The sequence below is a fragment of the Phyllostomus discolor genome, chromosome 11 (assembly GCF_004126475.2).
Source record: "Phyllostomus discolor isolate MPI-MPIP mPhyDis1 chromosome 11, mPhyDis1.pri.v3, whole genome shotgun sequence".
Lineage (NCBI taxonomy): Eukaryota > Metazoa > Chordata > Mammalia > Chiroptera > Phyllostomidae > Phyllostomus > Phyllostomus discolor.
Window position 1 is genome coordinate 86,192,945 of NC_040913.2, and position 18,419 is coordinate 86,211,363.

The following is an 18,419-nucleotide window of genomic DNA, read 5'->3' on the forward strand; positions in this document are numbered from 1 at the left end:
TAAGTTCTCAAGTGCTTCATTGGCATGAAGTTGTCCGTGATGCTCCTTGCTATCTTTGTAATATCCAGAGGACCTGTGACGATGCCCCATCTTTAATTTCGGACACCGGTCGCTTGGGGTTTCTCCTTTTTTATCAGTCTTGGTAGAGTTGAATCACTGGTATTGCTTTGTTCAGAAATCAGCCCCCACAGCAGCAAGGAGAGACCCCTAACACAGAAGATGTGCTGCTGTTGAACTTGCCCTCTGGTCCCGGTGGGAGCTTCCTGTTGGCCCAGGTCTCTCTCGAAGTTCAGCCTTCCCTCCCTGAGCAGGTCAGCGCCCCCAATCTTTGTTTCCATGTCAGGCCTTACAGAGGTGTGGCTGGATGACTCCCAGTAGACACTGGTGGCCGCTGAGCTAGCTTATTTCTTCCAGTGTTCACTCATGGCGGATGCAGGAAACCACTCGAGTCATCCAGGCACCGTCAGGGGACAGGAGACACCTAGATGCCAGGGTTGTCACAAGATAGGAGGCCAGTGTCCACTAACCCTCCACTCCTCACGTCCGAGTTCAGGGGGAGAAGTTGTTCCGCAGGAAACCACCCAGTGTTGTGCTGTATTTTCAAACTTAAAGAAAGAGTCAATGATGATTTGAAAAATGAATGGTCACCATAAATACGGCACCCCTCAAATCAAAGTGTGCGTGTGTGTGTGTTCCTCTATCATTTTAAGCGATCGCTCCTTTTCCCCGTGCTCCCCTGTCCCCGCTGCTGGTTTCTGCACTCCCTTTCCCGTAAACCGACGCGACGCCTGGATGCAAACTGTGGGTGAGCCCCACCCGTCGCAGCACTGCTTGGCCCTTCGGGCCGGCATTAGACGCACACCCCCACTCCGAACGTCACCTGGAGGGCGCATCGCTGGGAGAGGCGCATTCGTAAAAACTACGGCTCACAAAAGGCAGTGGGAAAAACAAGCGCTGAGGTCTTGATGAAATCTGGAATTCTAAGCCTCTCATCTCAAAGGAATGTGCATGCAAGGCCGTTTGGTAACATCGCGACGTATGACTATCTGAATTTTGTGCTGTTACGTGCGCCTGGTCAAGCCGCTCCTGAAGACACACATGTTTGCCTTTGAGTCACATTAGTTCCTTGATAAAGCCTTTAAGATGTTCACGCCACACGATCCTTCGCATGGGGAATAAGAATTGTAAACACTTTTAGAAGAAAATAAATAGTTATGAGGCATGAAATAAAAACATATATTTGACAATAGTAAAAATTCTCTGTGCCGCCTGCAATCTCTTTAAAAGCCAGATGTGTATCTGGGCTGACACAGGTCCCCGCCCCGCGGGGAAGAATGGGGCCGGAAGAGGAGAGCAGCAGCCCCGGGGCAGTCTGACTCCCAGCTCGGAGACGCCCAGGGTGGCGGAGCGGCAGGTCCTCGGGCAGCACCCTAAGTCAGCAACACCTTCCCCAAGACACTATAGTAATAGACACTGTAAATGTCTTTTTAATACAAACACCACTACCACCCGCGAATGAATGAGGACTATTGATACAGACCTCCTCACGAATTATAGTCATGCATTTAAATTGTATCTTTCAACAGCAGATAGTTTTTTTAAAAGATTTTATTTATTTTTAGAGAGGGAAGGGAGGGAGAGAGAGAGAGAGAGAGAAACACCAATGTGCGGTTGCTGGGGGCCGCAGCCTGCAACCCAGGCATGTGCCCTGGCTGGGAATCGAACCTGCGATGCTTTGGTTCATAGCACGCGCTCAGTCCACTGAGCTACGCCAGCCAGGGCACAGCAGATAGTTTTAAAAGTGGGAGGGCGAGTGACGCAAAGAGAACTTGGGAACCAGAGGAGGAGGCCTAGGGGGATGGTCCGCGAGAGGCAGCTTTGGACAGCTACGGAGGGCCAGGGGGACAGCAAAGACAAGTTCACCCGCCTGGTAACTCTGTGATTTTCTGAAAGATAATGAAGTAAGAGTGCACCCCCACTCTCCCTTCCCCCCCAACTTGTCCTGGGACTGCACTGACCAACTTGGTGCTTTACAGAGAGGCTGTCAGTGAAGGCGTGAGACCTCAGAAATTGAGACACTTGACTGACCATAGAGGCTATGACCCTGGGGGGGGGGGGGGCGAGCAATCCAATTTTCAGCTCCAAGAAGAAACAGCGAGTTAAGGGTTGACTGGGCACGCTCCGCCCCCTCCAGCCCTCGCATCCACCTCTGCTCTACAGCCCTGCAGCTTTTTAACATTGGGAGTCCACGTTCTCAATCAAGATACGGCAAGTCAAGATTTTATAGAACTCCTAAACATCATATTCTCAGAAACACAGCTCTGAACACAGATCAGCAATCACATATTAAATCCTTAGCAAATACTATTTATTCAATAGTACTAAAAGAAGAGTATTCGAGTAGGAGGATTAAATTTGTCATAAATGCTTGAGCTCTCTGTTCCGCAAACATCTTACATTTTTTCCAAATAATTAGCACTTGATAAAGAGTTACTGGTAGTCAGGATCTAGAAAGCTCTTTGTCTTCCAGATGCTAATAGGACTGAACTGAAGCAGTCTTGTAGTTCTTCGTATTTAGTGCCCTAAAATTAGAAAATAAATGCCCATTTAATTGTATAGGTGTGGCTAATATATCTACAGGTTCTTGTAAAAATGTTTTGCAATAAAAAATTAACAATCCCAAACCAATTTCCTCACCAAACTAAAAAGCAGATAAATCAGATATGTAAATCTGATATGTAAATCTTTATGTAAATCAGATATATTTTAAAGATGTAATTTAAGAATGAAAAATTGGTTTACGGGACCAGTTTTAAATAATCAGTTACTGTTTTCTGTCCACACACATACACTAGGGCACCACAGAGCTTTCTGTTCTCTGGATAGAAAAGAACTCACAGAAAACTGCCCCCAGAATATTATTCCTGTAGACAACAGTGAAATTACATAAATATTGAAGGGCAGTCTTATTTTTGTGATATAATAATAACGTTGGTATTATAATCACTATCCACCAGTGATAGGCTGCACTAGTGTTTTTATAAAAGAAAATGTGAATTTGGGGTCCTTTACGTAATCTATTGTAGGATTACGCTGAAGTTATAAATAGGTTCATCGGTTTCATTGACATTAAAACGTTTTCAATGACCAGATAGAAATGCATTCTCTCACTGATTTCTGATCTTGCACACAGACACGAAATGATAGACTGTCCTCTAATTTATGCTCTGAGCTCCTGAGACCTCAGTTTTAAGAGTACTCAAAAGCTGGGTAAAATTGAAGTTTTAAGATACTTTAATACATACTTTTCCTTGAAGTATTATAAAATGATGTTAACAGCATTTTAATGAACAAGAATGTTTCCTGTTTACACACAAGGCCGTTTCAAAGCTAAGAGCAGAGCCTCACGTGTCTCGTCAGCGTGCCCAGCTAGCTGAACTAGCAACGTCCGATGAGTCTCCGATGACTCAGGAGACGCCACAGGTTTGCTTTAAAAGTTATGGACAGGAGACTTTCGTACAGCTCAATTAGGCTTTTTCCAATTGCAAATTTCAGAAGATGGGAAAGAACTCCAACAAGGGAGAGCAGGTATACAGAAGGATTTCTCAGATCACCCTAATTTGTTGCTTAAACAAGCATGCACAAATAAAAAACATCATTTTGAAGGAATCTAAAAGTCTAAAACAATTTCCCTCAGTATAGGAACTACATGAAACATATTACTTACTTTTTGACATTCAAAGTCATTATGCTTTGAATCGGCCTGCTCTTGGGTCCACCTGGTGGGTGGAAAATCTTAGCGCCTTGGCTCAAAGTCTGCTTTGTCAGCTTAACTGCGTAAGGGTCAGCAGAATGTGAAGGGTAAGGGTCAAATGTGCCTGCCTTCATCCCACCAGCCTACAAGTAAAAACCAGACAATCGTATGGGGTTTTATAAAATGCTTCTAAAAAATTAGATTTTGAAAAAGTTCATCATACACATTCGTGTACTGTCTATGGAGTTGGTTTTACATTTAAAGAAAGGTATCTATTCTGTTTAATTCAAGTACTAGCAAAGAGTCTCCCTACCATCAATTTTATGGGGTTAAGACACCGTCATTCTAAAAGTCTCTATTAAAATACAAATGTTCACGGGAAAATAATAGTCTAAATTATTGCCAAGCATTAAAATTTGAGTGAGAGTTTATCACACCAGGCTATCATGTAGTTAGGGGGTCAGCCCACCACTGAGGGAATGAGACCTGGGTCACTTATATTTTGACAGAGAAAGAAGTTGGGACTTAGAACCGAAGAGGGGAGAAGAGGCCAAGGGCAAGGTTCACCCAACAGGAGGCCTGGCAGAACATGAGTGTTTACTAAACATCAGTCAGTGACGAGAAAGATAATTTTTTATTTATTTTATTTTTTTATTTATTTATTTTTAGAGAGGGAAGGGAAGGAGAAAGAGAGAGAGAGAGAGAAACATCAATGTGTGGTTGCTGGGAGCTGTGGCCTGCAACCTAGGCATGTGCCCTGACTGGGAATCGAACCTGTGATGCCTGGTTCGCAGCCCGTGCTCAATCCACTGAGCTAGGCCAGCCAGGGGGAGAAAGATAATTTTTTTAAAAAAGGAAATAGCACATAGAAATAGAAGTTGAGAAGAAAACATAATCTATTTTATATTTATTTATAATCTATTAAGGGAGGTCCATAAAAATATTTTTCATCTACACATGATACAGATAAATATTTGCTTCAGCTTTTTAAACTGATTTACCATGACTTTAATCCTTATATTATATATAGTTACTAAGAAAATGCTACAGAATCATAATAACCCATTTATTTAGGCATTTTTTCTCTTATAGTATCTAAGCCAAATATATGTTAAAATTTAATTCATTTGAAAGACATGGTTGTAATTTTCAAATTTTCTAGATTAAAAACAGATTACCTTGAATAGCAAAAAATAGTAAGAAAGCTTACGAAATGTAAAATAGATTCAAAAAATATAAAAGTAAGTGGATAAATTAAAAATAATAAAATATAGATTGGTATAGATTGGTATATGGTAAATATACCAACCTACCAAATGAAGCATTTGAAAGTAAATTAAATAGATAAATCCATATTGAAATTAAGGAGTGGAGCAAACCCACACATATACAGAATACTAAAATACTGTTTCGGTAAACCTCTTCGTTAATCAACTTGAAAACCTGAATGAAAAAAGTGATTTTCAAAGAAAATGTAAATGTCGAAATTGATTTAAATAGAGATAGAAAACCTATAGAAAACAGATGGGCACCAGGCAAAAAATTAAGGCCACGACACTTCCTACGATAATTCCTTCAAGCTTGCAAGAACAGGTATTTCTTCTGGTGCTGTTTAGATTGGTATAGAACATAAAGAAGGAAGTCTCCCTGATTATTTTAAGATGCTAGCATCTACTTATCCCAAAATAGAACAAGGCATACAAAAAAAAAGTACAGTCACACTTAAAATCATTGATGCAAAAATACTTAATAAAATATTCACGAATAAAAAAGTATTACACTTAAAGAATAACACAGCACAGCCAAGTAGGATTCACTTCCAGAAAGTTATTGTCATTCATCTAATAACGAGTCAGAGGGGGGAAAAGAGACGGCACAAATAGATTACACCAAAGCGGTCACATAATTCTCCATACATTCCCGATCCATCCCTACCGTCGGCATCTCTAAAGACGAAACACCAGAGGTATCCTCATTCGACTCAAGATTAGGGCAAGGACGGCCACTACTGTGGCCTAAGCAGCTGGACGGGGGCATGACATGAGAGAGGGAGGTACTGGGAAGCAGGGAGCAAAGTTACTACGCAGATAATATCATCATATAACTGAAACTCCAAAAAGAATCAACACTGTACCCGTTAGAATATAAGGAGGTGTAATGAAGCAGCCAGCCAGGAATATTTTTAAATCAAATGGTTTACAAGGACAAATAACATGAGGAGAAATATGATGGGAAGAAAAAACTACTGATCCCGGCCTTGAAATATGTGAGAATAAATCTAAGATGTGTAAGCTTACATGAGGTAAAATATAATATTCTGCCAGGGAAATGAAGGTTTTTATTTTGTTTATTTCTAGGTCAGAAGATTCAAATTATGAAGATCCGAATAAATCTTAAAATCTAAAGGTTTAACTTTATAGCAAAATACCAAAGGTCTTTTTCCTCCAGAACTTTACAAAATAATTCCAAATTCCAGAGAATATGTAGAGGGCAGCAGCCAATATAACTTTTTTAAAGAAAAACAAGGAGAGAACAGACTACCCCAAACTGAAATGTAATAGTAATAATGAAAAGCAGGTTGGAACTGGTAGACATAAACAAATATCAAATAGAATGGAAATTTAGAAAAAAAATCCTCAAAAAAATGGGAATTTTGATTTGATGAGTGGTATTCCAAAGGAGTGGTATTAAAAATTATTCTGCCAGTCCTAGCTAGTGTAGCTCAGTGGATTGAGTGCCCACCTGTGAACCAAGGGTCACAGGTTCAAGTCCCAGTCAGGGCACATGCCTGGGTTTCAGGCCAGGTCCCCAGTAGGGGGCGCATGAGAGGCAACCACACACTGATGTTTCTTTCCCTCTCTTTCTCCCTCCCTTCCCCTCTCTCTATTGCAAAATAAATACATTTTTAAAAAAATTATTCTACCAGTAACATTGGGAACCAGTAATATTTTTCAAATTGGCTTTTAAAAAATACCAGTTTTATCGAAATCTAATTCACACACAACACACTGCACCCACTCGAAGTCTGCAGCGCTCTGAGCTGTGCGGACACACGACCTTCAGACCATGAGCACAGTCAAGGCACAGAATGTGCCCTCCCCCAGAGTTTCCTTCTGCCCTAGAAACTGGATTTTGAAAAAGATGGAAGCTGGGTCCTTACCCCACTCTTCGCGTCGGTTACTGGAGTAAGCAAAAGTAGGTTTACAGCTGTGAGCGCGTGAAACACAGAGTTTACTCTCTTGTATTACTGTTGATTGTTCATTGTATTATTTTCCATATGAACGCCTGTCAACCAACTTTTGCCCACCCCCTCTATTTCAGATGAAGATTTCCATGCAAAAGAAGAAGACTAATAGAAGAAATCAAGAATGTATATTATTCTAATATTGATGGCGAGGTTATGATATCATAAAACTCAATGCAAAGGATAAATTTGATGACATCAAATTACTAAATTTCTGAACAGCACAAAATTCCATAAAGTCAGAATTAACAGACCAAAAGAATTACTTTCCACACAGATGACAAAAGAACAATATCCTTAACATATAAAAAGATCTTATAAATCAATATGAAAAAATACAAATATCCTAACAGAAAATCTGCAGGGAAAATAAACAGGCAATTACAGAAGAAAATATATAGATAAACCAAGGTTTGTAAACTGTGAGAAGCATTTTCATTTTTGTTCAAACTTGTAAACTTCAGCAAAGTGAGACAGTTTATTTTAATCATTTCAAAAACTAAAAGATGGTCTGGCTCTTTATGGTTTTGAGAAAAACTATACCTAAGACCTAGAGAGGCACTTAGAAAAATCTATTGCCAATTCAAATATATTTGAACTGATTAATAATTACTTCATAAGAGTTTCCTTATTCCCATACGCTAGCCATACTTTGGGACTTTCCATAATTTTATAAAAACTGGTTTCACAATTCTTGACGTGAATATGGACAAAAGTTTATTTACACGGGCAACAAAATAATTGGACAGCAAGAGGCACCATTTCTTTAAAATGCTTAATGTTTTTTCATTCTCAAATGTTTAACTTACCTTTTTACCAGGAGAAGGGGGTTTAAAAGGGCCTCCCGGCGCTGCTTTCGTCTCTGCTTTCTTAATCGGTGGCAGAGGCTTCTCCAAAAAATAAGGATTGGTATCAAAATATTCTCTCGGGTAAAGATTCAGCTTGAAAGGCGCCCCTTTAAGTAGATGGTGATGCTCTTCATTCTGTTTCTGTAGTTTGAAATTATATAGCATGAGTTTCTCAACTTAATAGTGCCGAGTCGAATCTTCTTTTCCCTTTCATTTACTTATTTACTTACTTACTTTTAATTCCTCTCCTGAAGATATATTCATTTATTGTAGAGAAAGAGGAAGTGCGGGGAGGCGGTGGAAGGGGAGAAAAAGACCGAGAAACACTGATCAGCTGCCTCCCATGCACACCCCAACTGGGGACCGAACCTGCAACCCAGGTATGTGCCCTGAGCAAGGACCGAACCAGCAACAGAACGACACTCCAACCAAGCCACCCGTCCAGGGCTCTTTTAAATTTTAATATAAGCACATAGGTTATTAAATATATACTGCCAGGTTCACAGTTTTTTAAAACATGCCTTTGCTATGTTCTGTTTTCATGCTAGAAAGATATGCTTACCTCTGAACAAGCACAACTATGATCGTTAATTTTGGATATTAATTTATTTGCAGTACAGAAATCGATTTATCACCTGGACAAATCTATATTAACTGTCTCGGTAATATAACGTAGAGAAAAAAAAGAAAAAGGAGAAAGAAAAGAAAGATGTGCCTTTAGCTGAAACCCTCACTCCCGCCTGCCTTTCGGCACTTCCGGGGACGCGGGCATGCTGTGTCACGTGCTCTCAGACTGGGAAGGCGATTGGTCTGCGCCCCAGCGTCCCGATCCAGTGTGTAAAGTACCTGGCACGTGGCAGGCCTGTGATAAACGTCAGTTTTTACTTCTGAGAATGAGGAGTACCCGCCTTTTACACCCTACCATTTTCGCATGACAGTATTTTTAGCTACCTAGTACTCAAGCAATACAAGAGTCCATGGTTTCCCTCCTGCACTGCAATCTCCTCTGTGGAACACTAAGGACAAAATATTGCTGTTAATAAAGTAGAAAAAAAATTTCATGATACAAAATATAGACTCAAAAAGAAAACTGTCAAGTGAATATTGATAGAATTTTCTCCGTTTTTTCAAATATGAAATTTGGCATTTCATCATTCAACAGAAAACTGAAAACATTTGGTAACTGGAATCTAAAACTGTTAATTCTGGGAAGACGGGTTTTCATTCCAAGAACAGCGCTGTAACACCGTCAGAATTTTTTGCTCTTCTTGGACTTTTCTCTGGCTTTTGCTTGTACTTACCCTCTCTCCTGCCTGTAGGAATTGGCGATCTCCTCTCCTCTCTCCCACGCCACAATGGTACTGATAATCTAACCGTTCCACTTCCTTTTGGGAAGTGTTTATCTAATTTTGACTTCTGATTGGTCTACTGCAGGGCCCATTAACCTGCAGTGTTAACAGCCACCCCAGCGATACTGACACAGGGTATCGATAAGGCAATGCTTTAAGGATCTGAATGTCTTATCAGTTTCACCAACCCCCACCCTTGAGTATCCAGTTGAGTGCTGATCGGTATGCACATATCTTCAAGAAAACTGTTCAAGGCCAAAGGTGCCACCTGAAAGTATCAGAGGTAACAGCACCCAGCCCTGACGCACCCACGTTGCTAGAAACCACGACTCCCAGGGCCGGGAGCGGGGCGCACAGAAAGGTCTTGCTTCCGAAATAAGGAAGAATGGCCCTAGACCTAGCACTCCTTCCATCCCACCAAAAGAATCTTAAAAGAAATCCTGAAAAAAAAAATCCAACTGTTTACACGTAATTTAACTGCACCCCAGAGCAAAGTTCAAGAATATGTATAAGAATACAAAAATGTTTAGCAACCAGTAAGGTAAAATTGGCAAGGCCCAACATCCAACTAAAAACTACCAGCAATGCAAAGAGTAAAAGGCCTACGCGGGTGCGTGTCAGTTCTTAATCCTGCCACTTAGGGAAGTGAGCGAGCAGTTCTCCATCTGTGGGCATTTCTCTCTCCTCTGTGGGCATTCATCCATTCTGTTTCTACGTTCTCACTTTTCCCCATCCTTCCTCCACGCCATTCACTCATTATAATGGCTTGGTCAGCTCCAAAGTACTCCCCTGCTTTGCTAGGCACAAGGTATTAGGGTGTTGGGATCACATGACCAGTGTTAGGATATGTACTAACTTCTACTCTTCTACTCAAAATAGAGGGTAGTAGATCAGGCCGAGTTAATGGCAGCCAGTTTAGACAGATGAAAGCCAGATGCAGTAAACCACAGCACCAGGTAGAAGCTCATCCTGGGAAAAGCTGAGAAGATCTATAGCAAGATGTGTAGCTCTAATATCAAAGAAATAAATAAAATTATCACAATTCATAAACATTGGGCTGCCACTCACCTAGTAATACAAATATATAAAGCAAAACAAAGCATCCCCTGATTAAAACAAAATAGGATCACGAGTGAATTCTCTAAATGAGAATAGTTGAAAAAAGATAAAACATTCTTTTACCTTAAAATTTTGTTTTGCTGCATCGTAGAAATCAGCCGAGTGTGAGGGCTGTTTCCCTATTGTGACATTGGCGTAGCTAAAGAAAGAAAATAAGTGATGGTGACTTTGGGGTTCAGAAATGTTAGATTTCATTGTTTTCCATTCAAAACAAACGATGTAAAAGCGGTAAACATATCCTACCCATATCCAGTTCCTTTCTTCCCCGGGTTTGTGTATAGATTCTTCCCAGGCGCCTCATACTTTTCTCTGGGCCTGGACTGCGCGCTGAAGAAGGGGACCGGACCCCCTATGGTTCCGTAGTAGCTCCCCACGCCACATCTTACCGTTCAGACAAATCAAAAAGAGCAGGTTAAAGTGGCCAGTTCTGTGTTACATACATTTTACCACAATATATCTAAAAACGATTGAAAAAAAAAGAGCAGAATATATGCAATGGCATGGACTTGCTCAGTTTTGGTAAGAAAAAAAAATCATTTTTGTTAGTTTTTAATTCAATTTTCCCCACGTTTCAAAGACAAATTTTGAGGTGAGTTTTTAATTTTTTATGCTTATTTTAAATGTTCGTATGAACAAAACTTTGTAATCTCTAGGAAGTTAAATTGCTCCCATTGATTCAGTTAACTATGACAATAAATAGACCCTTTTGTGTTTTTTTAGATAAATATCCAGATACTTTATGGCAAAGTAGCTAATAAATGGCTAATTACTTCTGACCATCCACTCATTAGAAACTACCCTTTTAAAACATATAAATATTTTTTCTACTGCTGATGGCAAAACGAATCTCATGGGATTTTGCTGATTTTCTCCTTTGTGGTTTATACTTATTGCTGTAGAAAAAAATTAACCAAATATCTTTTATTTTAATGTTAAATTTTCTGGGCCCACAGTATACATATTGAATCATTAAACCATTTACCAACTAGTACTTTATTTTAGCAAATTTTATCTTTAAAGTTTATAATAAAAAGGGTAGCTAATGTTAGTAACAGTCATAGTCTCCAATTTCCAAGTTATCAATAAAGTAAATTTTAATAATCAGAAAGTGGCATCCAAGATCAATGAAACCTTATTATCATCGAAGCTTGACACTGTTTATACATTTGAATTAAAATGTTTAAAAACTAGGCAGACATCAACATCGATTATGTATTACCTCTGGCCTACAAATAGGTATTTTACCCTTTAAATAACTTTAAATAAGGTTCCATTAGGAGAAGATACTCATTTTCATTCATTGCTATTTATGAATATAAGCCATAGAATAAAATATAATAAGGAGATAAAGCAACAACATCATAGATAAAAGGTCAGTTACCTACAGGCATAATCTAAGAAGAATGTAATTTAATACAAGCAATAAATATTGGTACATTTAAAATGTACTAAGTATCTATGGTTCCATAATTTGGTGGTGAATAAGTACCAGTATAGAAGGCTTTTTATTTCTACTATCAATCTCTCTTTTTTGAAATACTTTCTGTATCCTACTAAATTACAGATTTTTTCACATATTTGTGAGATGTATAGAGAAAGGAAAATTAGTCTAACTACAAAACTGTTATTATTTCTGGCTGACAAATGAACATAAAAGCAGATTATAATTAGCGATTTTCAACCAGTGTGCCACAAAAATTTTTTAAACATCCAATACCTACCTAACTATCTTAGTCAGGGGCACCGACCCCTTTTTCCTTAGGTTGTCAAAAAGAATGATAACAGCCAACATAACAATAACTCTTTAATGTGAATAAATCAAAATTATACCTATTTTTTGTCAGATTGGCAAAAAACTACATTTTTTTTGGTGTGCCACAGAATTTTAGCATTAGTTTATGTGTGCCACAAGATGAAAAAGGTTGAAAACCGCTTTTATGATCTAATGTATCAAGACGGCAATTCCCAATTATTACCACATGGGGTCAAAGTTCATGGGAGATACTGGAAAATAAGAAAAGGTTATTCAAAGGGTAAAATACCTAGGTTACATGCAAAAGAAATGAAGTAGTAACTGGAAAAATGCAGTATCAAAGGAGAAAATGAAGAAGACAAAAATTAACAATAGTAAAAATTAAATATTTCAAACCACCTATCCAAAGTGTGAAAAGGTAGAAAAAAGGTTGAACTATAATAACAGGGAAAAAAATTCCCCAGTCTTAATAAAAACTTACTCATTTTGACTTAAAACATTGAAGCTTTACTAATCTCAAGCAAATACCACAAATAAGCACAAAATTAGCCTTCAACCAATCCTCGTCTATCATAAATTATACATTAAGAGAGTAACATTACTGAGTGTAAATTAACATATTATAAAACTCAGCTACATAGTGTGATATAGTATAAGCTATATGATTGTTTTGTTTAATGATCTGAAGTAAAGAAAAAAGATGAGCCTTGCCCCCAAGTGGGGTGGGGAGGGGAGGTACCAGAAACCCGAGCATTGCAATGAAGTAGGAAGCGTGGTTTCTGCTGGGGAAAAAAAGAACCTTCCTTGTGACAACTGCCACAACTAAAATGTTGTTAAACCCCATGCAGGTACGTTCACGATGATCTTTACATAACGTATCTTTGGTAAATTATCTCCGTTATCAAAAAAGAAGGCTTTTCCTCATTTAGAGTTTTTATTAATGCCTCGTGGAAGATTTTTTAAAGCAGACAAAATAGTCCAGGGCACAGATATGATGACCCAAGGAGATTTGCCCCATCCTGACTGCTGCCAGGTTATTGGCTGAATTTATATTCATTATTCGGTCGGCCTTTATTATATAAACTAATAGAGAACCGTGACATAGATAAACCAAAATTTAATGTGATAAGGAGAATCAATTTAATCAAAATTACCTGTCAACCTAAATCTTTCAATATAATTGTCCCCAACTAAGACAAAATAACCAAAGGATCACACTTTAAAAGCTGTATCCTATATGAGTAAATCCCATGGGAAAACAAACACTTAAGTTAGGCGAGAGGCGAGAAAGCTGCAAGGGTAAGACTTTCCTCCCAGATACTCACGGTTTCTTATCTCCGTTACTGGGCAGGAAGGCTTTGCCTAGATTTTTTTTGGCTTCTTCCATCATGTTCCGCCTCCGCACTTGATTCAGGCTGACATAGCCTTCGCCTTCAAAAACCCTCACAAAATGGGGATCGAAGTAGCCGGCCTGGAGACTGGACATTACTTTCGACCCCCCGGGCAGCATCTGCCTTTTCTTGCTGGCAGCTTCATTGAAGGGTCCTTTAAAGACAAGTTAGGAATGTCAGAATTCTGAGCTCACCAGTAATTAAAGGACATGAAAAGTAACTTAGAAAAGTTTCAAAATAGGACGTGGGCCACTAAGTTTTGAGACCTAAAACCTGTTTCAAAATGTTCACTGAAAGCTCTATGTGAAAGGCTGGGTTGACAATAAGACCTAAGAGGGTTGCATTAAAATATATGAATAATTAGATTAAGGTCCTGGTTATAGACTGAATTTCAGAGCTGGAAGAGACCTTAGAGGTTACCTAATCCAAGTTTCTCCATCTTGCATACTGGGAAACACTGTGTGAGAGGTGTGTGTGTGTGTGTGTGTGTGTGTATGTGTGTACAGGCTGAAGGGAGGGTGTTCCACACTCAGATTGAAACGGTTTCCCTCCTGGGTATATATATATATATATATATATACACATGAGTGCCATTGTCCACTAAAAGACATGAATAAGAATGTTCATAGTAAGGTTATTCCTTATCACAAAAAACCAGAAACAGTTCAAATGTCCATCATCAGGAGAACAGATAAATAAATTGTGGTACATGTATACAATGAAATATTGGATTGGCCATGACCAAAAAGTTTACTTTTTTCCATACGATGGCTCTAGTAGCCCTCAGTTGTCTTCAACTTCTTTCGAAACAATGTTATTGGCTTGGATTGTGACAGCTGTCACATCAGTGTGCGTTTAAAAAAATCAAAATTGGTGAATTTTTGTGCAGCCATTTTAATATTGATAATAGAAGAAAACATTCAATATTTTTGGCGTATTATACCTTATTATTTCAGGAAAGGTGAAAATGCAACTGAAATGCAAAAAGAAAGTTTTGTGCAGTGTATGGAGAAGATGCTGTAACTGATCAAACATGTCAAAAGTGGTTTGCAAAGTTCCTTGGTACTATTGCTCTTTTACCCAAATAATTCTCTGCTGTGAGGCTGTCCAATGTATTGGAAGATGTTTAGCAGCACCCCTGGCCTCTACCCACTAGAAGCCAATATCAGGAGATAGCCAACATACTTAAAATGTCCAAATCAATAAAGATATTGGTGAAAATGAAAAGTGTATCCTTTATTTTATGAAAAAAACTAAATGGGCCTTTTGGCCAACCTAATAATAGTAGCCCTAAAAATGTTTAAAGTCTGTTTCCATGAATATTTAGAACTTCTTTTATAATTTGGATCAATTTGGCAAGTCCTCAGTAATGTAAATCATTTTTTGAAGTGCAAACAATCTTTCAATCAACTGGCTATTTAAGTGAGAAGTTGTATAATTGATTTTTTCACTTAAATGTTTTAAAAGTAATACATTCACATGGTTCAGAATGCAACAGTATAAACATTTTTACAATAAATCTTTGGCCACTCAGCTCCTCCCCCATAGGCAATCATGGTATTAACTTGTTTCCCAAAGAATGTTGAGGCATGTTCCAATAAATATTTTCATATTCTTCTCTATTTTTAATGCTCAGCATACTATATATACCATTCTGCAACTTAATTTTTTAATAACATATCTTGGAGGTATTTGGTATCAGTATATTCTTTCGTACTGTTAAATAGAAGTCATCGAATAGCCAAAAATTTAACTTAGACTTTGGAAAGGTTTGTTGACTTTAGCTTTTACTATTTCTGACTCTCCTAAAAATTCCTCAGCTATTCATTTAGCATTTTTCATTTTTCAAGAAGGGATGGTGGATGGCCTTTTCAGGTGCAAATGTAAATGCTATTTACATCCTGAAGTGTGCCATTTAAGAGAAAAGCAGCTAAAAAAAATATTCTGGGAGAAAACTGTCATGAAACCTTGGCAAGCAGTAAAATTACCCATAAGCAGAGTTATAAGGGTAGGGTAGCCCAATGAGTTGAGCTTCCTGCTCTTAGCAAATGATAGTCTCTTAACGCTACAGAAATTACACAGCTTTATTCCACTACAGTACTAATACTTTAAAATATGGACCATTAAAAATATCATTTAACTTAAATATTGAACGCAAACTTTCATACAGGAAATGTCCACTACTGGGCTGCAACGAAAACCACACTTACGATTAAATGGGGACTCGTATTTGTCGCCGACGGTGACATAGCTCATCTCGCTGAAGAGGCCGATCCTCTCCATGTCCGTCTTCCCTCCTTCCACAGGCATGGCTGCTTCCCGGGCCGGTGCTCGCTACGTCCGCACCTGCAAAGGGTCCCTTCGGGCTACTTCTGCTACAGCCCCAATCTCCCTTACAAGGAAAAGTACAGGAGGGATCGTTTAGAAAGATGGTGATTAGGCCCTGGCTGGTGTAGCTCAGTGGATCCAGCGCAGGCTGCGAACCAAAGTGTCGCAGGTTCGATTCCCAGTCAGGGCACATGCCTGGGTTGCAGGTCATGACCCCCAGCAACCGCACATTGATGTTTCTCTCTCTTTCTCTATCTCTAAAAATAAATAAATAAAATCTTTAAAAATAAAAAAATTAAAAAAAGAAAGGTGGTGATTAATAAATATCAGCCTAAATTACTTTTCAATTGAAAAGTTAACATTCTCTAAAAAGCAATGGTTCCAAACTACGTGGGGAAAGACTCTACTCTGGGGGCTGAGGGGGGAATAAAGAGATTCAAAATTATCACCATGAGCCCGCCTCTTCGCTTTCCAGGTAAAATATCCAGAAATTACTAAGTGTGTGTGACAGCGTTGTCGCACTGCCATCCAACTGTTGTAAGTGATAAGGTTATTACTGTTCACTGAGGCACAGAGACTGTGCAAACGACACCCTTTGAGTTCCACTTAGAGTTAAAAGTCATAATGAACTAAGGCAGGCATTTTCAGTTTAGATCAAATGACTTCAATATACTGCATTGTCCCTCATATTGAAAATTAAACTTAGCTTTTCAGAATGCACAACACATACAGGTAAAACCCTACAGTTCTTGAGGTTTTTCAAGTTTAAGGGGAGAGAGGACAATCGTCTAGACAAGATAAAAACAAAGACCAACACCAACAAAAACCTGCAATGAATTCAAAGTATCTGTAAAAGGGTAGACTGTAACTGTGATTACCTTTTGAAATATCGCATTAAACATGCAACGATTTACTTAGATGTTAATTTTTTACTTAGGCTTGTTCTAAAAAAAGAGAACCAACGAGCTAGGAATACTTGCCTCTGTTTCCTCTTACATAGCGTTTCTGAAGCACCAACGTGATCTAGGCACTGGGCATCCATTAGTGAAAAAATCAAACAGACTTGTGCCTTCAATATACAGGAAGTTGTCAATGACATTAAACTTGTCTATTTGGAACTGAGGTTCATCTGAGGATGAATCACTGCTAATGTGTAATATCAAAGGGGCACGTGAAGATTCCAGTTAAACTAAAACGACGGCAATACAAGCCCTTCCCCTCGTCCTACCTCTTCCTCTGATCGGAAGTAGTAGAGAAGTTCATACGTTTTTTAAAGGCTAGTGGTCAGCCCCCTGGAGTGCACTACTTCGATTTTCGATTTGCGCGGTATTTCAGAGCAAAGCTCCATGCCCACTGCCCACCCACCAAGCTTCCTGTGCTGTTACAGGGGCTCCCAAGGCCGCTATCACCCTTATGTGTGGCCCTGGGGACCCTGCTCCCTGGGCTGCACTTGCCTTCCTTCAGCTCTCAGGTTGAGCCTTCCCCTGTCCCAGGACCAGGACTCACGCTCTGTCACTTTAGGCAGGACTTCACTGTGCCACACCCTTCCGTTCCCTCAATTAACACTGAGCCTTCGTATTATTTAGTTTATTCATCATTGCTTTAATTCCCTCTATCGCAGCAGCACGTGCTTCTCTTTCCACGTCCTCACGATTATGGGTTATCATCTTACATCCACATTAACAGCTCTGCCCCATCCCGCCACCCCCCCCCCCCCCCCCACACACACACACACTCAATTGTTGGCTCCACAAAGGCAGGAACGAGGAGTTTGGTTCTCCGCACTATACTCCCCGCCTGTGCGCAGCACCGGGGACAGCAGCAGAGCGTGGGAAGGAGTTTTCCCACTCTTTAACTCTCCTTGAGCAACATTTACAAAATCATTCATTCATGTATTTAGCAGAATCTTTGCAAACCCCTCCTCTGGGTAAGGTTCCTCTGGGTAAGGCTCGCTGAGAAAACAGATTTTAAAAAGCATGGATGATGCCCTCAGAGAGCTTATACTCTAGTAGAGAAGTTCATAATTAAGTATAACACTTCTGGGACGGGGATAAAAGTGGGGGTTGGGGGGAGGGCACACGAGCGGCGGAAAAGTCCTGGCTAACCTGATGAGGAAAGAGATTTCCCACTAGGAAAACTGAAGCTCGGAGTGGGTAGGTGTATACAAAGGGCAACACCTGGCGGCCGCGAGGACCAAGTCCCCTCCCAGCAGGGCACTCAATCCGGCGACCGATCTCAGGTCGTCTCAGCTCCGGGCCAGCTTAACTCAGCGGCGGGAGCCCGGAGGGCTGCGAGCACGCCCTGCGCAAGCGCTTCCCGCGCAGGGACTGGCCGCGACGAGCCACCGCACCTCCGCCGCTCCGCGGCTCCGCGGGTGTTTGTTGTCACACGGTGCCTGGGGTACGGGAGACTCCATTCCTAGGACGCTACAGGGGGCCCCTGGAGGTTTCGAATTCGCTACGAGGAGCACAGAAAGACTTATGATTGGAGCGGGATACGAGTGATTCCACCAATAAACTTACTTGTAAATTTTAATAAAATTTATTTTTATGTTAATTACAAGACTTCTTTCTGCCCCTTCACCCGCGGAGAGCTGGAGTGTGGCACTCCCGTGACGTCACTGCAGGGCATGC

At 39.9% G+C, this 18,419-nt stretch overlaps 1 protein-coding gene across 3 annotated transcripts; it reads right to left on the bottom strand.

Moving 5' to 3' along the window:
* Nucleotides 1-2,354: 2,354 nt before the first annotated feature.
* Nucleotides 2,355-18,155, bottom strand: C11H4orf47 (chromosome 11 C4orf47 homolog). Of its 3 annotated transcripts, none has more exons than XM_036011750.1 (8): nt 17,964-18,155; nt 15,669-15,846; nt 13,393-13,612; nt 10,558-10,695; nt 10,378-10,453; nt 7,808-7,987; nt 3,728-3,897; nt 2,355-2,582 (listed from the first exon to the last, which is right to left on the bottom strand). In XM_036011750.1, the coding sequence occupies exons 2-8, from the start codon at nt 15,766-15,768 to the stop codon at nt 2,534-2,536; spliced, it is 933 nt and encodes a 310-aa protein (XP_035867643.1). In that variant the 5' UTR covers nt 15,769-15,846; nt 17,964-18,155; the 3' UTR covers nt 2,355-2,533. The 3 variants fall into 3 exon arrangements, with proteins under 3 accessions (XP_035867643.1, XP_035867645.1, XP_035867642.1); XM_036011752.1 differs by having other exon boundaries at nt 15,669-15,850; XM_036011749.1 differs by having other exon boundaries at nt 17,892-18,155.
* Nucleotides 18,156-18,419: the final 264 nt, after the last annotated feature.

Coding starts and splice junctions, on each gene's coding strand:
- C11H4orf47 (XM_036011750.1), bottom strand. CDS start 15,768: ATGCCTGTGGAAGGAGGGAAGACGGACATGGAGAGGATCGGCCTCTTC. Junction 13,613..15,668: donor ATACGAGTCCCCATTTAATC/GTAAGTGTGGTT, acceptor TTGTCTTTAAAG/GACCCTTCAATGAAGCTGCC. Junction 7,988..10,377: donor CAGCAAAACAAAATTTTAAG/GTAAAAGAATGT, acceptor TTCAAACTACAG/AAACAGAATGAAGAGCATCA.